Source organism: Anopheles coluzzii, chromosome 3, assembly GCF_943734685.1.
Source record: "Anopheles coluzzii chromosome 3, AcolN3, whole genome shotgun sequence".
Taxonomy (NCBI): Eukaryota; Metazoa; Arthropoda; class Insecta; order Diptera; family Culicidae; genus Anopheles; species Anopheles coluzzii.
Genome location: NC_064671.1, coordinates 61,210,589 through 61,236,718, shown reverse-complemented (window position 1 = coordinate 61,236,718; position 26,130 = coordinate 61,210,589). Strand labels below are relative to the sequence as shown.

At 40.0% G+C, this 26,130-nt stretch overlaps 1 protein-coding gene across 7 annotated transcripts in view; it reads right to left on the bottom strand.

The window, feature by feature from the left end:
- Positions 1-26,130, bottom strand: part of LOC120960182 (protein O-mannosyl-transferase Tmtc3) — a 140,607-nt gene that overhangs the window by 43,335 nt on the left and 71,142 nt on the right. For all 7 annotated transcript variants that reach the window (XR_005752296.2, XM_040384201.2, XM_040384202.2 and 4 more), the window contains one exon: positions 13,819-13,934. Coding sequence is in view for 6 of the 7 variants with exons in the window: in XM_040384201.2 (XP_040240135.2) it covers positions 13,819-13,934 (116 nt within the window). In the remaining variant the exon portion in view is untranslated. The remainder of the gene's footprint in view (positions 1-13,818; positions 13,935-26,130) is intronic.

Sequence of the window (26,130 nt, the reverse complement as noted above, 5' to 3'; positions counted from 1 at the left end):
TATATATGATTATTTATCGGTTTTATGTAGAAACAATATGTAAAAGCAATTATTTTGAAGTAATGTTCTAGCCAAGATGAGCAGAGTAGACGCCTTCGGGCCTTCGAGAGCTCATATTTACATGAACATTAATACGTAAACATTCATTTAAAATTTATCATCGTGTTTGTGTTGTTCCTTGCCAATTGACAGATGTATTACTCCGTAATGGTCTTTGGTAGTTTGTGATAAAATATTCATCGTATTTCAAGCACTTACTACAAAAAAAACCTTTAGAAATACTGATTGGGAAGTGTACACATCATTTTAGCAGCCAGACGGTAAATGCTAATCTGAAAAACTGACTAAAAGCTTCTAGCATTAAACAGATTTCTTAGCACAACACAGGCTTATTGCATTTCCTGTGCCGCTTTTTTACAATTTGATAGGTACAATTGAATTCATTATGTGCATTTTCAACGACACGGCATAGGTTAGCAATCTTCTTTGAGCGTTATGACAAGACTGGCAGTCTAAGAATAAGTTAGCTCGTAGTTGTGAACTGCTTTGGCAAAGTCTAAATAAAAAGTAATGAAGTGGCTGATGTCTTCTAAACGCAAAAGCAACGTCGTGTCGAAAATGTACTCAACTTGTTGATAATTCTTCCATTTTTAAAATCAGATAAATGTTGCTTGTTTTGTGCCGGCAGTTTTGAATGAGCAAAGAAAAGAAAAAATGCGCGCGCCCCGTACGCAGAGACGATCGCGAACGATTGCGAACGATTTTAATGAACCACGGAATAACGACGCCCGGCACGACACTTTCCACTAACTAACAGCCCTAAAGCAGCTTAAAAGCTTCCCCGGTGCGGTGTAGAGTACTACCAACTAATGACGATTTCATTTTAAATCCTCCCGGATCCCCCGACTGCTCTGACCGAGTCCCCCCCTCTGCGCAATATATAGGACACTTTTAAGTAAATGCTACCGTCCACGAGCAGCGCACACGCAAACACCAGCCAAGGATCGTTTTGGCGTTATCTCAAGCGGGCTAAAGTGCGTCTTAATTTTTGATTACAGTTCAATGTGATGTGATTCAGCGCAGCGCGGTATAGTGAGAATGGGTGGCAGAGGGTGGGTGATAAAAATCTCCCATTACGATGATTCTCATCTTCCTTTCCACTTTCAGGTCGCACTGCCCACGAAAGCAAGACTTTGTTACCTTGGAACGGGACGACGACAAACGCGCACCCGAAACATTCATTGTAATTTGGTGCTACTAATGGCCTCCTCTCGTTCCTCTCTCTCTCTCTCTCTCTCTCTCAATGGTATCTCATCATGCTACCCGTTTTTAATGGATGCAGAAACTCGGGTGGGATGGGATGTAATGCAAAATGTCCCACTACCGGTTGGTGAAGTAACCGATCGGGAATCAAGAAAAGAGTTGGTTAGGAAATATTGAAGCGCTTGGTAGGAGCAGTGGATGTAACGTAACTACTATTTACTCGCACAAAGCGAATGAGCTCGAAAATGCGACCCGGTGTCTCGGTCGAGCATCATCCGACCATCCAGATTGTCTTTTAAAAGGCACCAATAACACTAAAATTCACACTTTAGACCCATCCATCCCCGGCTCTGTGAACGCAGTAGCGCATTTAATTGCGTAATAAAAATTAGTTCCCGTCGGATGGACTTCTTCCCACAGGATTCGGGGACTTGATTACTTCTCGAACATCAGACATCCCACCCGACACGGATACAGTACTTGACCACGAGGTAACCTTAGGGGTGGTGCATATATGCAACCGTGGAGCTAAAAGTAGTTTCACTCTCGATTTAATTTGTCGGTAATTTCTTTACCAGCCGGACCATCCGGCTTAGTCAGGATGGTGCTTTTTAGGACGAAGAGTATACAAAAACGAAAAACGAAGGAAGGCTAGTGAATGTACAATAAAACTTGGATGCACAATCCGGTGCTGCCCTCAGTCATAAACTTCAATGTAGAGATAACGGACTTCCTCAGAAGGATGAGAAAAAAAATACATACATCTATATAAAAACTGCCGGTTGAAGTTCACTATATCCTCCTTCCATTTCCCAGCACGGTACAAAGAAACAAAACACGTTTACGGTCCCTCATCGACGTTGCTGAGAGTAAAGCAATGTGTGTTTTGCTGCCGGGAAAATCCTTCCGTACCGCCATCCGGTGCACCCTACGAGTGTGTGTGTGTGTGTGTGTTGGTTTTGGAATTTATGATACTGGTATGGTGTTGCAGTGGGTGCACTTCGTTAAAATATCTGCGCAACGAAAGTTTGCTATCCCTGCACGATGAAAAACAACCCGTTTCTATTGTGAAGTTTTGACCATAACGTTAGTTTGCATAATAAATGATATAATTGATTTGTTATGTATGATCGTAAATTTGACTGGAAGAATGGATTCGCTTCTCAACAGGTTATATAATACGACAATAATGATTTTGGCTTTGCTTATGATTAATGTTGTTAGTTAACCTACTTTTACAACTATAAATAAATCAATACTGCACGCCGTGTGTTTGTAGAGAACCTGGCGAAGAGTTTTCCGCAAACATACATACACATCTCGGTTATAGCACTACAAGTCAAAACATATGGTACGGGCCAAACACTCCCACTGGTAGATCGTTATGGGAAGGAAAAGTCGTGGAAGAGGTTAAATATTTCAACTGTTTTCGGTAATTGTTGTGTACATATTTGCTACAGCTTGCAACTGGCAGAGGGTTCAGGACTACCTGAAACATACTGCCATGATTCGGCCCCCGAGTACACTGTTCCCGGTGACTGCATTTTAAGTTGCTTTGTACGTTCGTGCCTTGAGCTCGGTAAATTAGTGTATCTCCTCTGCAAGCGGAGAAGCAACGATGCAACAAAGTTGAGATATTTCGACCTGGAGAAATGGTTACACACTGCCAGACTCCGGCTAACGCTGATGCGCTTGACGCAAACCTATCCATCGTACTTCGATGCACACTGCCATCCTCAGCACCGTTAGCTTCAAGACTTCGTCTACTCCGCCACATTTGGGGCGTATTCCATGACGTACGAAACGTAAAACTCGTATCTGGCAGCTGCTTGGGCATGACTGTTTGCGAACGTTACTTTTTGCCGTGGCAGGACGGTCGAGCAGTACTAGGAGTGATGTGAAAATGAAATGAAAAATGAGTGCCCGACAGATAGCAACCCGACCGACACTAACTGTACGTGCCATCATGTGCTTCGAGCGATGGGCTGCTGGGGGAATTGCATCCGTGCACTTTTGACAGATGCAACCACTAACGCCAACCGAACCATCCTCACACCTGTAATTCAACTTTTATCGCATCGTCTGCCCCGTCTAACTGTGCTCGATTTGTGCTAGCCTTAAGGAGGCGTACGGTGAGATTGCATCATCCTTGGGAAAGCATTTACGAGGCTAAAGAATGTTTGCTGCGGAAAGCACGATGGGGAGATGGAATTAAGGATCTATGTTTAGTGCATAATTGGGTTCTCGGGCTGGGTATGGGAAACGGTTGGTTCATAACTGAGTTTGCTTTCCGAAAGGACCACTTTTCGAATGGAAACCCTTTTTCCCAGAATCGACGCAGATGGGATACTCGAGCGGTTCTTCCCATGGCACATAAGAAGCTCGGCTGGACGTTTGGGATGTAATGTCTGATGTAATTAGTTTCCTTCACCGCATCTTCCCGAATGTATATCGATCGACCGTAGTGAATCTCGGAGTGCTAGTGACCTCTACGTACTCGCTCTCGGCCATCTTCTGTACTATGAAACGGTTGCAGCTCGCTATAAATGATCGTAATTCGACGAAATGAATCTTTTGATACGATTACCGAAAAAAAAAAATCCAAGACCTTTAACGTGTTAGCTTTGGGGTTTACAACCCGGTTCGTTGTAGCATAATTGGGGTTGTATTACGTTATAGGGAAGCTTACGAGCTGAAAGGAGCAATTAGTTTACTCCTAACGTTTTGCAAATCATTACATTACATGATGAATTTTTAAGCAGTTTTGAAGATTGTTGATAGCTCCGTTCAATCAATAGTGGCAGTAATTGAATATTTCGTTTTAAATTAAAATAGTATAATCATGCTACAACATTATCATAACCTGTTGAAATAATTCTCCATATTCACTCCAGAAATACTGACCTGCAAAGAGAAAGAGAAAATACAAATTATTTTCAGTATTCACGTGCTTCCTTAAAAGCTCAGACAGACATAGAATGTAAAGATTTGATGTTTCAAACCACAACATAAGAGCAGCACTCATCCCAGGTATTCAAGGTGGCCAGGGCATCAAACCTGGTCCCTTGACGCTCGTATACCATTACGAGCTCGTCGCTTAAACTGTCGTTCCACCATCATCATTTCGGCACGACATGTTCCATTCGGGACACCGTTATCGTGTCTGATGGTGGTGTATATACCGTACTACCACCGCGCTTGACTGGTGCGCGTGGTGGTGTAAATGGGCAAAACCTTTTTTCTCTCCCCCACCCCGGAGCAAATGTAAACCATTGCCGCCACTAATAACATCATCTCACACCGGTAACATAAACGCTAATGTGTAACGTATGAGCGGCTCATGTGCGGTACCGCTCCTGATAGAAACGAACACCTTTTTCCCCGTGCTTGTTTACGGTTACCACGCAACTACACCGTTGAGAAGCTTGTGGCATCTCAACATACTTTCGCTAAGCAGTGAGAAGGACAGGGCGGTAACGAGTAAAAACATCCGACCAAAACACCATTTCACCTGACACTTACTACACAGCTACTCGCATTTTCATGCTTACTGTCTCTTGCTCTGCCGCTTTTTTCCAATCTCTTGCATAAAAGTTATTATACATGTATTACCACCCTACGAAAATACAACGCGTTGCACACGTAACGATAATAAGTGTGTGTAAAATGAAACTAGTGACTGACGACTGAGAGAGAAAGAAAAAATCGAAATAAAGCACTTAATACATGTGCTTGTGAACTAGCTTTTAGCAAGCAGACCCAAAGCATCATCGTAGATAAAACTGTTCGATGCAACCTTTTAGTGCGTAGAATGAATTATTTAGAACAGTCTGACAATATAGCGAGGAACTACGAAGTAAAACATGTAGCAACAATGTTATTGAAATAGATTTGGGAAAAACATAATCGTAATGAGGCGCGTGGTTCGAGGTATGTTAAAATCGTGTCTAAACAAATTCAATATACAGAACTCTTCTATGCTTCAAAATTTTACTATTACCTGATTGAGTGTCTCAGCTGATATACACAGGAATTTGATTCTTGTATCAGTTCTTGTTGTGGAAAGAGCGAGTGTTCTAGGTTGAAAATTTTAATCATATTGGAGAGTTTTCTAATTTTATTTGTTTCTAAGGTTGCCCCAATAGCGCTTGGAGGGTGTTCTATTAGGGTGTATGTACGCCGTAGGATATTATGAGACGATGTAAATGGTTGCATCTTTGTTACTAGCGCTTCCTCAGTACATGTATGCATCGCTACCGGAGGGTTATGAAATTTTTAATCTTTTTTTCAAATTAATTAATATGCTCCTGCCTACGTGCTCATGTAACGCTAACGAGCTTTTGATAGGAAAGATAATATAAGTGTATGGTTGCTAGACATCGGAGCGACGTTCTAAATGAGCACCTGTGACTTTAGTCAAGTCAACATAAGTAGCAAAGCGATTATTATTAAAATTGCTCTCCTTTTTTAAGTTGAAATTGCTACATTTTAATTTATTTTAAAACATCAGACACTGCATGCACAAGAAAGGATTGTTTTATACATATGAAGTATTGAAAGTTGTGTTTTTTTGACACAATTGACGATAGAGGCTATTTGTGTTCGAGTGACCGTAAAAAATTTAAAATACGTTTACAACATCAATATCTAATACGACCCACAGCGTATAAAACACGTCCCAGTTCGGTTACTAAAAGTACCCATAGAGGGAATTAAACATGTTTGGATACTTAACAAAACCGTTTCGGGAGGCCGATAGTAAGTTCATCTGCTATTTTTAGATACGCTATGGAGCGTGATTTTTACAGAGAGCGTATATATGTCCATATACATATAGGTAGACAATATTATAAACCAACAATGAATGAATCGTGAGCGTACATGAACGTTCATGCAAATGTATCAATCGGACCTACAAGGTAATAAACATTCGGTTCCCAGTAAAAGATTAAGAGTTATTGCGGAAAATTTTGTTGGTCATGTTACGTCGATGGTGACGCAAGAGAAATGAAGTCAATCAATCAAATGATTTAATTATTTATAACTTCCCAGTAAACTAAAGGACGACATTTCCATAGGTTCGTGATTTCACTTCATGAAGGTAAAGCACAATGAAGTACAGCCATGTTCACTACTTTGAGGCATCGGGATTTCAGGCATTCTTCATTGGAAAAGAAACAGATCTATTGATAAAATTTTTTTAACATTGTTTCATTTCCGTTTTTCACCAGCTAGTTAAACAAGAATAATAAAAAAGATTTCTCGCGGGAACTGTAAGCGACATCGACACATACGGTACCCCTACTGGGAATACATTTTCACTCTTAATAATGACCGGTCTGTGTTCGTGGAGTATACAACAAAGGCTGTCGAGATACAAATAAAAATATTCTACAGTTCGGGTGTGTGTGTACGTCAAGAATGCACCTCCCTGTATCCTGGCCCATTACCATAAATTCTGTGTGTTCCGCTACACCGCTCCTCAGCACCGCCACCTGATATCGAACGATGTGCCGATGTTTGCTTTTCCGTTTGTCACTCAATCATTGCGCTTACTCGTGGCATTCGCCCATCCGGAAGTGGAATTCACTCTCTTCATGCTCATCCTGTCTTCCCTTCCTTTCCACGGATGAAAAAAGGGTTGAAAGGTTCGTAACACAGCTTTCATGGCAAGGGGGTCTTTCTCACTACCTTCCCTCGCAGCTCCACCGTAAGGGAAGTGCGTTGAAATGCGCTTCAACACGCTGCGACAGAATTCGGCACTGTGGAATGCGAAAGTTCCGGACAGAAGACGAATATGTCCTCCCGAACTGAGCAAACATCCACTCGACGGAACTGGCTGGTTTTTTTTTGAAAAACACACATCAAGGGTCGCCAAATAAACCAAACATACACATACGCAGAGACACGCGCACAACCACATGAAAACGCACGCGAAAATGTACGGGTTAGCGGCACTCGAGAGCGCTGAACAACATCCTTCGAACGTGTTCCACATGTTGGTTGACGTGGTCCGTAGCTAACATGGTGTGGCGTAAAGGGGGACCGATTTATAATATTGTTTGAAAGCGATATTTCAAGCCACACTGACGGTCTTTTACGCATGCCACCGAGACTCGGGCCCGGGACGACAAAATGGATGAACTGCACATCAGTCAGAGTCACTGAGGGTTACTGTGCTGGAATGTACTGCTGAGTGAAAGTTTTGAAACAGTTCGAGATGCTTATCATGCTTTTTGGGAAGGGTTTCTATACCCCGCATGGGTGCTAGAATTTCGATTTTCCTAGAGACGACCACGGACAGCATTCCGTAGATGTTAGAGTGTGGTTTAATTGAAATTTGTCACACAACAAAGCAACTACTGTGCGATAGTTTAATGTGTAGAAGCGTATATTGCCTTTAGGAAGCAACATTTTGATGCCGGATGTGACGCTAAAATGACCGCAAAGTTCGTGCACGTTGGAAAATGATGCGGGAGGAATCCACGCTTTGAACATTCTAGCCTGCTGGGCCTTCTGGTTTAGAATTGATTTATGTTTCCAATTCCGTTTTGATCTACGGTAGAATTATGCACTACTGTTTTACGAATACTAGCATAAACTCTTTGTATGGTTGCGTACATACTTCCCAGGGGAGGAAATTGTTAACAAATACACACTCACAATAGTTTGCGGTGGGGAAACACAATGTTAAACCGCTAAACCGCTGGTACTGATTTTTCTCATTTTCCGGCACGTGTTGGTTCAGAACATCATCTGGCACATTGTTCGTAATTGGTTCGTGACAGCTAGTCGAGGTACTGGTAGGAACATGATCACTAGTTGAACATGGCCCACTTGTTCGCAAATTTTTGTGATATGTAGGGCTCGTGGAAGAAGGTAACATTCGTGAGTATAAAATATAACTATATAAAATTAAATCTAAAATTAACTTGCACGGGCTTTCAACTTCAACTTGAAATATTCTAGCCGATCATAGATGATGCTTGTTGTCTAGCGAACTTTAAAAATATCTACATTTAATCTACACTTAGTTGATCCTATGTACGAAACGATTATCATCTTTAGCATGATTACTCCAAACTATCGCCCATTGTTAAATACAATATTAATTTCTGGAGAGCAAAAAATATGTGCATGAAGAATAAAGTAAAATAAGCAGGTTAGAGTATTTTAAGACAGGCCTCAGTATTTCAGTTAAGCGTCATATGGTGGTAGCTAATGATTTATTTTATTTTAATGCTTCTAAAAATTGTTTACTTGGGTTCGCAAAGAGACTAAAAGTAATGCAGCGGATACACTTTCAGTCCAATAAACAAAGATACACATATACAAGCAACAAATACAATGCACTCATGTTTCCATAATTCTAAAAGATGAAGGTAAAGTAAACTTTCACATAAATTCGTAGTTGTGAAAAAAAATCACAAGAAAGAGAAGAAACCTTCCTTCATGACTGACATTCAAAGACTTAAAACAGTCTTTCTAAGGCTTAGGAGAAAAAATGGCGTTACGTCATTCCTTTGACCACGATCGCGTGAATTTGGTCATTGGACCAATGCAACATAACACAAAAGCAAAGGTAGGCAGCACATCTGGTACAACCTTACGCGAAGACGCGTAGACATATAATACTAATGATTTAACACAAATACATTACAAAAATAACTGAGCAAAACTCAACTGAGTATTCAGGACATATTTTAAAAAGTAACAATTATTTTTTAGTAATACTTTACTATTTCTAAAATATTTTTCTTCCACTCTCTGTGATTAATGTTAGCACACAAAAGTTTTAGTCCTATCCTTTAACTATTACAGTCCAGCTTGATAATTCTGGCAAGATTAAAAAATAAATTTTCATCGCTGCTTGTTAACTCGCACTCGTCAAGTGGTTTGACCTGTCTGGAGCATTGCTATGTGTTTGTTTCCGCTTCCTTCACTCGGCACCGGATGCCAGTAATGTTGTATTGCTATAGTTGAGAAGTAGTGAGTACAGAGAGCAGAATGAAGAAACGGAGAGGAGGGAAAAAACATCCCATCATGTCAGACATATTTCTTCCTTTACAGAAGCTTTACAATTCCGGAGTAAAAAAGGAAACAACTTGCAACAATCGTCTGAGCTGAAAGCTCGCCTGACAAGACGATGAAACCCGGTTTCACCTGCCCTGGAGCGTGGCGAGATGCATGGTACTGGCTTCGTTCTACTTCACTCCTCCCACAAGCCATGGCGTAAAAAGTATCGAAATGATGGAAGAACTTTGCACATGTCGTCAGCTTTTTTGGTGTCCGTGTCGTCACGTCCTGTCGACCCGTGTTGACAGTTGACTAACACTTCCGCTCTGGCTGGATGCAGCTACCTGAACGATGCATCGGCAAGAGACGGTCGGATGAAACGAACAGCAAGAGGGAGAAAAATTTGAAATACAACCCAAAACTTCCTCTGCTGAATGACCCCAGGGTATGCATGGGACGCATAAAAAAGCTACAAGAAACTAGTGGGAATGATAGTGATAAGTCTTGTTGAGGTTTCTTTTCGTCAACGTCTTTGCAGCATTATAAGGACGGTTGTGGATCGAATGCTTTTGTGTCTTATTTCACTGCAGCTCGTGCTTGAGTTGAGCAGTGATTCATCAACCCGAACAACAATAGGAATGCACTCGCTCCGAGGGGATACTGTATGTCCCGGACTTCATTGCTCATCTTCATTTAATTTTCGATCCTACCAAATCCAATGACCGAATAGCCTGCGTTACCATCATAGATTAAGCAAATGTCAGAGCACATTGTGCAAACGTACAGCCACGGATGGAATAAATCAGAACCGGTGTCCTTTTGGCATTCGGAAGAGCTTCTTCTTACCTCACAGGCTAGAGAGCACCGGTTCGTGACTAACAACGGACACGCCGGCAAAGAGATGTTGCTCGCAAGAGGATATGTTCTGATGCTATTGAAGATCTTTTGTGACAGGATTCCTTTTTGCTTCCCACATTAAGCCAATAAAGCTTGAGTGTCGTTCTAGTCGTTATTCCGTACTGTGCCGTTGCGTTTCGTAAAACACAGAAGACGAATTGAATTATGAATACATCGATATTTCATTACGATCGAGTAGCTTTGCTGCGTTCGAGCTGTTGCGGCTCTAGAGGCACTGCTCGCTTGTCATGCGGAAGATGTACGTGGAATTTTAATACCAGTCAGCATTCATTTCTGGCAACACTTACCGGTCGACCGAGCTGACGAGTGGGGTTTGACACAAAAAATGCATCCATTTATTTGATCGTGTTCGGAATGGTAAAGCAAACATGATTCGTATTGTGAGCTTCTGAACTCCCTTGCCGGTTTCACTGGCCTTTGAATGATTTTCTCGAAGCGCTTTCCCTCCTGGGTCAGCTGGAAAGACTGAAATAATGAACTTTACGTGTCTTTTGGTGCATGACAGATATGATCCAGCATTTGGTATGACTTTGTGACATTGGATTTAATGGAATGCTAACTACATAGGCATTGACAACCATTATCGAGCTTGTTGAGTGGAATTTTATTGAGATTGATTTACCTGCGTGCATGCAAGTTGAATCTGCGAAAAAATTGTTACAACCGTCTTGTGGACCTGGTTATTTTAAAGAAAGTAATTTTTTGACATTATTGCGTCAATTTTTAAACCTGTTCACGATTTTCAGCTGTTCAGCTCCAAAGCTACTTCTTCTTCTTTTTGGCTCAACAACCGTTGTCGGTCAAGGCCTGCTTGTACATGTGGGGTTGGCTTTCAGTGACTTTTTTGAATTACCCCCCATAGCAGGATAGTCAGTCCTACGTATGGCGGCGCGGTCTATTTGGGGTTTGAACCCATAACGGGCATGTTGTTAAGTCGTGCGAGTTGACGACTGTATCATGAGACCGCCTTGGCCAAAGCTTCTATGTTTGCCAAATAGTTATCTGATTTTTTAGTAACCGACTGTCGATAACATTCCATGTATCATTGCTTAAGACAAATACATAATTTAAGAGAATACATAAAGATAATAGAATACAGATAGACAAAAACAAGCATTTTTATTATGATAGTAATTGAATGAGTCTTACCCAATTGTATTGCCTAACACAATTTATGATTTTTAAACAAAACCACTACGCTTCAACGCGTTAATACTGCTTAATCAGGTAAACTACAAATGTATAATCAATACATTTATTTGCATTATAGGAAATCAAACATTCAGCCATACCCAATTTGAATTTAAATTTGATTGAACACGTTTGGTCGTTTGACACATGAGGGGGACACTATTTGAATTATTGTCCAAAGCGTGCTCATCAAACGAGTTTAAACTGTTGACCCAATCATATCTATTGCCAGGTAAGGTTGGCAAAGCACTATTTCAAAATATATTGAAAATGGAATGCATTTTGAACAGCGCAAAGCAAACAAAAATATTATTGATGGGTGCATTCGTACATTTTGCCTGCAATAATCCAGGTCAACCAGGATGGTTACCATCATATCACGAGGGCAATAAGTGAACTGATTTTTTTTTCAACGAGAACAAATTTCTGCCAGCCGTTGTGAGGTACAAAACATCCTTTCATGTTATACGAACGACAGAGATACACATTCGCATCAAAACAGAACCCTTTGCCCCAAGCCAATATTGTGGATAGTGTGAAATGAATCCTGGAAAAAGAATAAAGAAAAAAAGAAAGAAAAATCTGGTCCACAGGGCATCTGCAATCGCATCGAGTCACTGGGAAGGCATCTATGTATCCTTGTGGTCTTTCGACGACCCTTCGCCACTGTCGAGCGAAGTAGGACACGCTATTCGGTGTTTCCCATTACGCGCACTACAAATGATGGCGCATGATGTTCATCCGTGGCAACAACATAATGTTTGCCCGGCCGGTTCCTTCCCCCGTCTCGCCTGTTCTTCAATGTGCAATTCTACAAACTGAGTCTCCTGGGCGGAAAAGAGAAGGACCCTACTGAACGGTAACAAACCTGATGAAAGGATGCACTTGACGGTAGCGAAAAATAATCCAACCAGAGATTTGCACAGCTGAACCGACACCAAACAACTCTCCCCGCTTGCAGCATAAACCTGTGTGAAGGAGCAGCGAATAAGGCCAGCCGGTTGATCTCGTTGGAAAGCTAGTGCTTTTATCACTCCCCTGCCAATACGGCGTACGCTAATGCACTTCGTTTTCGCCAAAGATTTCAAAGTGGGTACATTCTCGGCTGAAAATGCTTTTAAATCCTGATTGCAAGTGAATCGCGAGCTGTTTCCACACGCAATATCACTTACACAGGTCAGGAGTATCTGCAGCTTTCAACTGTGAGTGAAGTAAGCTGATCAAGTAAATAATACTGCGATTTTAACATAGAAAATATAAAATACAGCGTAATTAAACCTTGATGGGATTTGTGCTGAATATAATAAGATAACGGAAATGTTGCGAACTCATCTATGGAACTTTGTTATCCATATCTAACTGACGTATATCTGTTTCTCATTAGTTTGGTTTTGACAGCATAGCATTCGAAAAAGTAGTTTTTATTTTTTTTTACTTTTAATTTTTTCCATCCTTACAAAATAAAATATCGTAAAAAACAATAAAAAATAGTTATTTATGTTTTTGCCGAAGCTGTAATTGTGTAATCATGATACATATGTCGTTGTATCTGTAAATAAATAGAGATTACACAACCGAAAAATAATTGCGCGGTTTATTAAGATTTTAGCAAAAATCTTAAGGAATGGAAATTTGAATGCCTTTTGCTACGGTACAGATGTATATGTTTTTATACTAAAATATGTTCATTTCGTATTTGTTTAACCAAACTTAGTGTATGCGGATAAATTGACCAAAACTGTTGGAATTGTTCCGATATTCTTGATTCATCAGACACTGTAGTTAAGCAATGTAGATGATTGTGAGGGAAGGAATATTTTTTATAAGGAAACGAAATATGTAGCTTCTTCTTCCTTTTTGATCGAAATATTTAAAATAATAATAAATTAATAATCTAAATAATAGAATATTTGCATGCAGCTACTTTGAGCCGTACGACATATGTTTATGTTTTTAAACCCATATATCCAAGCCACTGTAAACCCATACCAGTTTTGTTTACTTTGACAAAGATATTCGAAATTACCATGTGGCGGACTGCACCGTTTAAACCAGCGGTTTTCAAACGGTGGGGAATTCCCCACCAGAGGGTAATTTCGATTTTTTTTGGGAGGAATTATTGATCAAAATTTTATGGATTGTTCTATTGTTAAAGCGTATTAGTAAAGCACAGAAAATGTAAGGCTTTGTTAATCGCCATTCTAAAACTATAAAGGATATTCATAGCCTTAAGTCACTGTATTTGTCATTTGCAGGCCACTGCGAAGGCCATGCATATATTTCACTAAATAAATAAAGTTCTTCCCCCGCTCATAAACTTGTTAGTGGGGCATGAAGTCTTACATGAAGAGAAAAGCTACAAATAGTTTAAAACGACTGGTTTAAACAGTGGAACAAAAACATGTAACCTTCAGTTAAAGCTGTACGTACCTTTTGGGCGACGAAGATTTCATAGATTGCACACACGCCCGTTATGGTGATGCCCTGCTCCTTACAAAGCATAGCCGTCGCAACAAACAGCATGGAAAGACAAAGGAATCGCCAACCTAATGATTATAGTGGGAATAAAAAGAAAATGATTCGTGTTGTTACTTTATATGAATGATATTTGTTTACAATGTGTCAGTTTGATGTAAAACACATTTTTAAATAATTTTAAGCTGTATGATAAACCAACATTATCAATCCCTTTTAACCTAACGTTTAGCATGAATGTGACAAACGAAGTGTTTTATATAAACTAAACTTCCCATCTAAGAATATGTATTTGCATCACATATGCCACCCTTGCTTTGGCACCTAATTGATTATTAATTTTGCACGGTTTGCACTGCAGGGAGAACTTTGTTGACGCTTGTGCGAACCGACTAGATGTAACTTGTTGTTTTTATTTCTTCAGTCAGCCCTCAACTATTTCCTCGCATTCGAAAGCAACACACAATGAACGATCTTTGTTTGCAATGCCAACACTTTCGTACAACGGGCGAAAGGAAACGCCTTTCCAGTGAATGATAATGCGAAAACCAACAAACAGACACCAACAAAGTGTTTGGATGAGGTAAGCTTAAGCTGCCTCATGGCTGTGCAGCGACCGAGGATAAAGGCTTTCTCGAAGGGTATGTTTATGTATTGAGGAACTTTTGCGACACACTGGGGGTACCATTTCCCTCGCAGCATACTAAAATAAGCACATGAATTGTCCAAGCAGACAGTGATATCTAATAGACAACCGTCGTCTCGACTATATGCACGCCAACAGCCATGCCTGGCAGGTATTTAATTAAATGAAACATCCTGCCTACCATTTTTCATCTCGGTTCTCACACATACATGTTACGATGTTTGCACATTAATCTTGTGTCTGTTTTATTCCACCAACATCCGGTCTATTTTTGTTCCATTCTACTATCGCAACCGGCGTGTGTGTGTGTTTATTGTTTCAATGTTGCCTATGTTTGGTTACGCAGCATGTGAGCATGAGTTAAATTAACAAGTTAATATAACACATTCCTAACCACCGCAGTTACAGTTACATCTTTCTAATAAACAACATCAACAATCCGCCCCAGATTTGCAATTCCAAATTACACTTCCACAAATGGGCTGATTTGCATAGTTTTATTGACTTATGAGCTAATTGCTTATCGAGCTGCTTAGCCAAACCACCAGCGTGCGCCAGAGCTCATCGTACAAATCAATCATTTATTAGTTTCCATTTTACAATCTACGGCGCGGGCTTAAATTTATGACATCCCAGCCAAAGCTTATCCGATGTTCCGATCTCGGTGCGACTGTCGAGCGGAAATATTTCATCACTCATTACTCAACAAATTGAGATTGAATAATTCATTCCGCTTCCCGCTGCCGTTATTAAAAGCAATCGCAAAGCACCATGTTTCACCCCCGGTAGCGGCAGCAGCAGTAGCAGTGTACAGCAGCATGCTCCGAATGGTTTTGATGAATAATCATGACCAAAATTTTCCCTCAACACGATAATCGAATGTAACGAGAGCATAAACAAAGCTCGCTACAAAATCCGGTGCGTGGGAAAAGAGAGCGACGTCGGTGCACGATTTTAATTCCTTTGCACCGTACCACTGAGCAGTGAGTGGAAATTTACATAGCATAACAAACATGTTGCAAACGTACGGAATTGTGTTCGTGGAAACTGCCTGGAAAAAATAAGCTAACATCATTGAAACGCGACGAATGATGCACGTATGTATGATACATCAATAATGTTATTGAATCGATGGAACGAAACAGATTTCAATGAAAAGTTTGTATTTTGTCGTGTTATCTAAGCATCAACTGTGATTGCACGTGGAAATTGTGGTTTAATAATGTTTCATTTGCGATTCTTATGACATACGTGAAGCTGTCCCCTAAATAGGAATAACAAGCAATGGTGCTCTTCTAGTTTACACTGTAAAATACATAAAACATTAGTAACGACTCCAATAACTAGATTTGATATTCGGTTAGGATTGGATGTGGAATAAAAATACGCACTGAAGGTGAATGTTTGTAAATAGTCTGTGGTTTGTAAACTACATACACTAATTCAACTTGTTTGTATCTTAGCTACAGATGAAGTTTTATGTCAACCAATATCGTTTACGAGATTAAAATTTGTTTGGATTTGATATAAAAGTTAAACAATAGTTAATCTTCTATCTTTTTGCTAGGGCTACGAGTGTAGGGCATTAGCATTGATTTATCAATCATCCCAACTTACAAAATCAACATGTTTTCTCGTTTTACCCAACAGACCAGTAAACCTAAGAGAGCGGGAATGCATGTTGGTTTTGTCGCTTGGCATCTTTGTAGACATATTATTCAATTCAAAACCCGACTTTCCTTTCTCACTTAACCTCCGTTTATGATAAATGCGCTGACGACGCCGGTGCGTTTGTAAAGATCCATTTATTTTGCTCTCGGTAAAACAATCCAACGTCAGGTCGGTGTTACATGACACCGGTGAATATGATCTAAGCGATTCAAAGCAAAAGTCATCTCGAGAGCAAGCATAAATAGGCTAGCGGGCAAGTAGCAACACGGTAGGATTAAGTTTTGCAGTAACAAGCTGCCGTGGGCCCTTCTTATTTGCGCCAGTAGTACGGAACGATCGCGCAGGATTGTTTATTTGCGTATTTATTTATGCTTCGTTATCGTTTCTGCTTTTGTGGCAATTCTTGAGATGAATCTAGCTGGAAGAATTTCTGTAACAAACAAATGGTTTGGCAAAGCAAGAAAAAAATCCTGTTGTATTGAATAGGATGGGTTAAGGGATGACCCAAAGGTTTTTATGTACAAAATGCTTCTTTGATTAAGATAATAAATGAATCGGAATGCTTTTCGAGTTCATGTAACAAGTAGAGTTTAGAATGGTTTTAATCAAGCGTACAAATAAACATTAAAATAATAAATGTACAGACATAATATAAACATACATCTATCACACATCGTTACAGCAATGTATTTTATAAAAAAGAAAAAAGCTTTAATTATTGTAAGAACATCTTTTTTACCAAACGCATAAGCATAGTATAACCTTTTTTATTGCAAAACGAAACCAGTGCAAACAATTCCAAAGCAGAACTCAAGCTAAATTTAAGCCCCTGAACAAAGAACAAACCCTTTTCTGCCACTCAAAGGACGTAAGCAGGAAGGTAAAATAAAAAATACTCCTTGTTTCCCTTCCTTCTTGTTTATCTCGGTATGGCGGCTCCCTTTTTCCATGAGAGTGATTATTCGCGTCTGTTTGATGAACACTAATTAAAGTACGGGCAAATATAATGACCCAATTATAATGCTGCTAATTACAAAATGAAGCAATGGTTAAATTGCGACGGTGACGGTGACGGTGAATCAGCGGTCAGTAATTTGATCCATCCGACATTTGCATGTAATTAATAGTAATATTCCCTTCATTTACTCGCTAAACATTGTGGGGTAAAAAATGAAAACGTTGTGTGACTGGAATGGGCTTTTGGACGTCTTTAAAATGCCTTTTGATGTTAAACTTCCTTTATACAGAAAGAATCAGAATATCGATTAAAATTTTTGCGTATTAGTATAAAGTTGTTTTCTTATCGTGATCTGGACTTTTATTTTAATGTAATTTGTATAATACATATTGTATTGTTAGAGTAATATTTTGTTTTAACTGAAGCTAACGTTCACAAAACGAACTGGTGATAACGAGCTATTCTTTTCCACGTCATCAAATCACCGAATTGATGCGTTTTCTTACAATTCGAATACCGTAAGAGCAATTCGCATATAATGTGAAGGACTACAATGGCAGGACCGGGCGGAAGCGGAATAAATAAACGAAAAGAAATTTTATTCCACTTCACCATCATGAAAAGAAAAATCGTCATCCATTACGGCAAAGCGCTGGATGTCGAAGCAGTTTTCGTACGGATCTTCCATTGGAAGATAAAGGACCAAGGGAAAGGAAATATCTGTAAATCGATCTACTCCAATCCCGGTGCCGTCTGTCAGTGGCTGATTGTTGAAACGATGACGAGATGATGAAAAATTGTTCTACCGTTCAACAGAGTGGTGTCAGAAAATCAGCAATTTTCATTCCTTCAGGTAGTGATACCAGACGAATTGTCGAATTGAATTTTCCAAAGTATTTGGAAAATTTAGCCAAAGTCTTTATGGGGAAATTTGGGTTAAAAATACTTTGACTTATTTTTTGAGATGCTTTAAAAATCAATGAAGATCGTCACAAACGTAAAAAGGATCTTGAAGGAATGATATAGCTCAACGTTATGAAGCTGAACATCTTCCATTGTTACAGCTTGACGAGCGCTTAGCCTTGGGTGAAAAAGCTTTTCCATTATGCATTGGAGAGGAAGAGAGGCATACAATGGAATCGTGCGAGAAATGGCAAAAAACTGTAGCAATGACGGATAAAATGACCTCTTCGGCGCACCATAACAATGGTAGTTGAAAAAAACTCAAACCTACGAAACAAAAACAGATATCAGTCAGTCAAAAAAGGAAATAAAAAAACATGCTCCATTCGACTGTTAAGCTAGCTTCTGCATAGCAAGCGTTTTACGATAAAGCTTGAAAGTATGACTGAGAGGGGAAAAAAACACACACACAAACTGCATCGATCACGACTGGTAGACAAACGCTTTAGTGCCACGTTGTCGCCATGGGTCAGCTGCCATGATAGGATAAAATGTGCTGCAATGATGCCAAGAAAAGGACAAACAAGTACAAACGAAACATCCCGAACTATGAGACAAATGTGACAATTACGATGTGTTGATGGTGCTCTGGGGTATTTGGGCGACCAGCAGCACCAAATTGCTGTGAAGCATTTGCGTGACCTGATTTTAAAAAGGGTTCAAAAACTTGATAGCGCGAGGAAAACATTCGAGGAGAAAGTACTGCAGAGACTAATACACATTTTAACTCATAAAATGTTGTTAGCGCAGGATGAGCACTGTTAGGGTTTAATTAAATATGGATAGATATGAAAGCTCAGAGAATCTTCACAAATGATTCATTTCCCATTACATAATGTAGTCGATACAAAGAGGCAATTAAAAAGGTTCACCAATCGCAATCGCTGGAACTGCGCCTAGCAGCAGATAGTATTGACAAAGACACCCATTAGCGACTGCTTTTAACTGTGGTGTCCATCATTGGGAGTGTGAAAAAAATAACAACTTCACCCTTTTTCCCTTTGCGGTCTCGTCGCGATGACGCAATACTCAAGGCACAACGTTTCGTTTGGACGGATGGGTTTTCGCATCGGTCTTAAGTGCATCCACTTAGTGCGCTTTTCTGCAGAGAAAAGCGACCAGAGACAGCCCGGACGATGCAGTGTCATCCGATGCTTTCCGGTGTTGCCGTGCCGTGCTGATGCGGGTCGACGATGTAAACGATTGGCAACCAATGCAATCTGCAACCGATCGAGGGATAGCAGTCGTTTCGGTACGCCGCAAGGTTTGCAGGGCTTTCGTCGAGTGTAGTATGCAGTATGTAGCAGGCTTTTATCATCTTATGAAGAAAGATTTTTTTTTGTTCAATGTATTCTTTTCTATACTCCATCAAGTATGGCTTCAGTAGCTTGAAAATGTTTTTCAAGTGGGTTGGTGCACTTGCGCAAACGGTATCATGTGAAGATAGTTCATATACAATTACATTCATAGTTTGCACGCTTTTTTGAAGTGACTAATACATTAGGCTTTCATTAACGATTTGATTTAATGGTTCAACAGCTTGCTTTCTATTTTTGTTATTTATATATTATTTTATTTAATACATTTTGCTGTGATTCGCAATAACTTCCTAAAAACTTTTGAGTTATACTCACAATTAATTTTGACACAATAAAGTCTTGAATATCTTCAAAGCGGTACGGATTTTGAAAATAGCTATCTTTTCCATTATATGTTACTATGCAATGAAATGCATTGAATCACTCCTGAATAAAAAGTGAGAGTTCCTAAAGCTTATAAAAATTTTAAAAATTGCTCACTATCACAATACCATCATAGGGCCCTTTTCCGTTTTAAGATTGCAGGCTGAAATTTCAGCCTGTCAGCTGTTTGCATCGTCTAGCAGTTTTCGAGCAGCTATCTAAGTGGGTGTTGGATTTTGGGTTAATATTAATATTTCGAATATGAATTCAAATAGGAAAACACGTAGGAATTACAAGGAACTAAACCATAGGATATAGGTAAAACTACTTGACTAATTAGGACTGCATGAAATGAACTGCTCGAACTAAACGAATGAACTTTGTAATGAATTATGTAATGAACTATGGGACAAACGAATACACAGTTGCAAACAGACCGGCGATTAAGGAGCAGTCTTCTCATTTTCATTCTCATCAAATTTATACAAGCTAATATCACAATCCAGCAATTTAGTGAATATAATTCACAGTGGGTATGTTGCGTCCAGCAACAAAGCTCTTTCTTTCGCGTAGTAAAAGTTGAAACTTCAGTTTTCTTAATTCACTTCAACTGTATTAAAAAAATCAGTGAACTTGCTTCTCTTGGCGCGATGGTAGAAAGAGGTCGATTTTCGTCTTCGTGTCCGTTTTAAAACATCGCGCAAACCCGATTGCGGTCATTCCACTTAACTTGCGCAGGTTCAACCGTTGCAAGCGAAGCTCCTTCGGGATGAACCATTCTTACTCTCTTATTTCGCCCGTGTTTACTTCGCCTGTGCTACCTGTCCCTCTCTCTCACTTCACCACAACGCAGCTGTCAAACTAGAACCGCTGTTGATAAACAACAGGGTATACTAAACAGGTGGGCATATCCTAAGGTGTACGTATTGAATGTTGATGTTTATCACTTCTGCTTGTGAATGAAGATTTTCAGCGTATTTTGTGTAGTCGTCGAGTTACTAGAAAGCCTGTTCGAGCAAAAGTTTTCACCCGTCTTGTCAAAATATGATGTTTAAATTTGTTTATAAAAAACATGCTGTGAGACCACCTGGACTACATATACTTTGATTCTAGATGTCATCACCTGATCTCTTTAATGCACCTTGGGATAAATGAAAATACCACCTTTTTTTTGCCATTTTTTCGAACAGGTACTAAGGAATATAATTTTAACTTTGAGGCTAGAATAATCTAGACTGAAAATTGCAGGCTAGTTATGTGTTCGGTTTTGTATGGAATGTTTACACGATTTCAGCCTCCAACTGTCAAACTGCATATAAAAAACTGACTAGAATCGTGAAGGGCCCCATAGTTATATTTTCTGAAGTTGAGTTGCAAGCTGGCAAACATACAAAGGTAAGTTTCTAGAATCAGCTGCATCTTGAGTTGGCTGACAGACATTCCATGTCATTTACATATAAACTTCAAATTGAATTTCACAAATTGAACATCTATGCACTTTTAATATGAACATGCACCAATAATCAATAAATACTCCCTAGCTGCTTTAAACAAAAAAAAAAAAGAATATTCAATTACTCATCCATAAGCGTCGTCGACACTTTCCAGCTAGCAGGCAAATCGCAGTGTTCCCAAAGTTGTATGTTGTGCTGCAAGAATTTACTTTTCCAAAAGCTTGTCGTAAATAAATCACGTCCTCGGACGCTTTCCCATACTCCAAAGAAGCTCACCACAGCTACTTGCCGAAGGGTGAACGCCAAAAACGTGAAGAAAAACAAGCGTGCCAAAACGTTGGCAGGAGTAACGCGTATGCTACGAGAAACTCAGTCCTCCGATCCGCTACAGTGTGTATTTGCGTGTTTTTGTTTTTTTTCCCTGCTGCACAATCCACAATTCTGTCCGACTCCAGTAACAACTGCTGATGGAATGCTTTTTCATGGGGGAGGAGTCTACTCGACGTTAGCAATAACGACCAAGTTCTCCGCGTTGAAGGGTGTTTCCTTGCTGTCCCGGATTTGAAGATTGCAATCGCGTGAAGCAATCGTGCTACTTTCTCTCATCGTAGGGCAGGCAACAGCGCAGTTGCACCGGAATCCGCCAACAATCAGTTCAAGCTTTAATGTTTTACCCACTAACACCATCGCGGGCCAACACCTCGGTGCTGCAGCATCGACGTCGTTTGTAATGAGAGAGCTTTCTTTGCTTGCGAAAAGTTCCCGACACGGCAGAGCATGGTTCGATCGTTGCACGAAATGAAGAGGCGAAGTAAACAAAATTAGGGCAGGAAAAAAAGGGAGAAAAATTCAACCCTGCCTCAACAGGAAACAGGAACAGTGCAGCTATGCATTGGTGCTGCAGTTCTTAACACTTTAAGCGCCGTGTCATATAAATTCGCATGACGGTTTTGCTCACCGTTCAGCTTTGCATCTGACGCTCAGTGACTCTCTTGAGAACGAATGAGGTAGGAAAGAGAGAACGAGAACGACATGTGCTACGCCGCTTATCGCAATGAAACAAAAGAGTGATAACAATCGCACGAGAAACTGTCGCTCTCATCGCTCTCTTGCCATGCGCTACGTGCTCACTCAAAAACTGTGACGTCAGGCTGGCGGTCAAAGTGTTAATGATGCAACCGGATGCAGTCGCGGTAGCAGCCGGAACCAAAGTCAACGTTTGCAGCGTTTTGCGGGTGCATTTTGCAAAGTGATTCTTTCTTTCTACTCACTTTGCTTAAAGCTTTCTTCTAGCACTCTTGTTGCAAGATGGTCCCAGCAGTGAGTAGTAAAATTGAAAGTTTATTCCACCGGATAACAGAAACCCCCCCGGTATGGTTAATTCAAAAGCATCTTTTTTGTTCGTTGGGTGCTGCTTTCGACTGCGCTGCTTTTTTGTTGTTGGAGAAAGCAATTTTCCTGTCAAATTTCCGGAAACCCTTCCAGCCAAGCACGTATTTCATTTTTACTGAAATTCATTCAAATTTACCACCACGTGGTTTTAGACGATAATGCTTTGCATTGGCATGTGTTTCCTTGGAATTCAATCAAATTATTTCCGAGTGTGCAAGAAAGCCGGTGGATTCAGGTTTTTTACGACGTTGCAATTCTATTTGCATACAAACATTAAATGCGATCAAAATGGCGCCAAATCTCGATGTACTATGAAGTACGCATATTTCAATCTCCATTCTCGGTATCGTGGTGCAAATGACACATACATGGCCATTGGAACAGTACGTACCATTTTTTAAAAGTTTTTATGTGTTCACTTCACTTCAATTTGTATCGTGAATGGTTTGCATACGAAAATGTTTGGTTCGTTTTTATGTGGAATAGTCCTGAGTGTTGTCGATGAGAAGAAGGAACATACAAGTCAGCATTCGTTAGCGAAGCGTTTCATGAACGGATACCATATGGGTAAAAAAGGTCTGCAACCCGAATACACTTTGAGGGTGATGGCGATTAGCACACACAAGGTTAATTTTTGTGCAAATATTCCAAGTTGCTTGTCGCTTTGAGTCGCTTCGCTTCGAGTATGTGAAATGCGCATTGCCGCATACACTGCCGGAGTGCCGGATGTGTTGTCGAGAGCTTGCTGACGACAGCAGTAAAAGTTGACATTCACTTTACACGAGGGTATTGGCAAATGCAATTCGTTGAGAATATCAGATGGAATTATTTATGGCGCTAAAGCAAGTAAAACGTGACTGAAATTTAAAATATATTTTTTTATGTTCATATTTTAGTGTCTTTTCGGTACTTAAGAAGATTTTTGAAACTTGTGTTTTGTCAAATGACTATGAAGTGGGTACCAAGCTGCCTCGTTATAGAAATAAATTGTAACAAATACGTTTAAAGACGGCAAGAAAACTAAAGCAAATGAAATAAAATTTCAGCTATTACCAACACCTTTCGTTAAAAATTCCCCATTGACGCTTACTGGAGCCCGTTGAAGCTGAAGTTTGTAAATTATTCCCACATAAATTCAACCCGTTCCCATACCGCCTGGACCATTGCTACCATGATTTATTTTCCGTACAGTGCGCGCCAGGTTCTGTGCACCACTAACAGAACCAAAGTAGCGCGCTACATTGTTCCTAAACGCAAAACTTTTCACGATTGTTGGAAGAGGTTGGGGGGTGTCAGTGGGGATGCATTTTTCCCAAAACTACTACACTGCTGGCACTGAAACGCAAACACCTAGCAACCTTTCACTCAAAAAACGTGCCAAATGCTCTTTCAATTTCGGTGCAAAACTTTGTCGGCTTCCAACCGATTATTGCAGCCGGTGCCAAACAGAGTCAGATTCTTTTCTTGTGGGAGTCATGCTACCTCCGCTCCACTCCCCCAATGCTTTACCGTTCATTCCACGCTTCCAAAACGCGCTGGCACATCTCACAAGGACTGCGGTAAACGCTGCTGCAACTGATCCCAATTTCGTGACGATGCCACAAAGCCCAAACCATCAGCTTTTCGAACCTCTGTTCCGTTTTCCGAAGAAAAAAAAAACCCGTCAAGTAATTTACTTGATAAATGTTGTAATTTCATTGGTGTGAAAGGAATTTTAACATTTTCCCACGTACCGCGAAGCCGAAAAGAGCACGGCGTATTTTTTTCCTTGCTACCGTAACGGTACTTGCAAGTAAGGTAGTTAGTTTTTCGCGCCGAAATTTCGAAAATAAATCGAATCCATTGTGTGGCGTCGAAGGGATTGGATGAACGAAAAATCTCGTGTGGGATGCTGGAAGTAAATGGTGGTAGGTGTGGATGGTTTTGGGACACACTTTCCAAAAGGGTTTTTGGCTGTCCTCTCTACATTGCAAATGGTGGTCATTTTTAACAAAATGGTAAAAAAGGTTAATGGAAGGCGAAGTCACCGTGGAGAGACGGACGGTTAAAATTTCCTTAATTTTCCTGCAACCCCACGGGAGTACACGCAAGCGCGATTGATGAACAGGTTTACATTTTAATCTCAATGTAAGCCCTGCAACAATTTATGTTCTTTTTGTGTTCAGAAGCTTTTTGCTTAATTTAAAAGCTAACGTCAACGTGAAAAACAAAAGCTTAAGTGCATGTGACGATGGCAATTAAATGGCTTCAGAGTAAAGCAAAAATAATATAATATGATTAAACTATGTTTTTTTTAATTTGTGGTTGAAAAAAAAAACGAAAATACTATATTTTTTATGATTGAATAAACTATTTTCCTTAAAACAAGCTCTAACATTAAATGCTTTTATAAAAGTCTTATTTGCTCTGCTTAATTAAATAATTTATTTTTATAGGAGATAAACTGTAGCAAGCATATTTATTTGATATTCCGTAATGAATTGTATTACAATATAATGGTATATAATATAATGGGCATATTGAAAGAACTAACCTAGCCATGCTAGATAAAGGAAGCTGTGATTAAAGCCAAAATAGATGAATGGGTATCCTCGTCGTATAAATGGCGTAAACGCTAGATAAAGTCGGATGATGCTTCAGCTGTCTTTTTTTCTTTTCACTCTACACTATCAAAAGTCAAACAGGTGCAATCTAAGCACTGCAACCAAACACCGTACACACACACACACCCGGCCACCACCATTTCAAGCGCTCCAGGAATTTTCGCCAATGAATAGCAAATCATTAGGGAGCGGATTTTCAATAATTAATCACATTTTGTGCTGTGTGCATGTGCTCTTGTAAAATCAGCAAATTGCTCGAAACGGTGGTGAGCGGACAGTTGCATAATGTGCAACGCCAAGCATTGGGCTCAGCTGTGCACAGCGAGTGAAACGAACCGGGTGGTGCTAGTTCTGGTGCGCGGTAAAGTATAAGGGTGGAATTGAAATTGGATCACAACTATGATAGGGTGCAGCAGTAGCAGCAGCAGCAGCAGCAACAGTAGCAGCATGGGAACGTTCTAAATTGATTGATTTCACATATTAGGTGCCATTTTGAGTGGATCCTTGACACAAGCATGTTGCCCAGTGCCATGCTTGGTAGGGTGCCACGGTAGGAGTTGAATTGCATTAGGGTACTGAGTGCATCAAGTGCACTATTATGACAAATATGGTTGCAAGCCAGCAGAAAAAAAGCCGGCTATCGGTGATTTAATTTCGGCTCGCTGCATGTTGAATTCCCTAATTGGAAACATAGCGAGCGGATTCTGGCTGTATTTGCTAAAGATTTTCCATATGTACTAATCAGGGGCTTATTTCTGAACATCGTTTATTAGATTATCCGGTATTTTTTTTAAATATCTTTAAGCCAACCTGATCAATAAAGGATTTAATTGAAGCTCCGTGGTTATAGGCACGGAAACCATAAATGAATTATATTTGAAAACTTTCATCAGAGGGA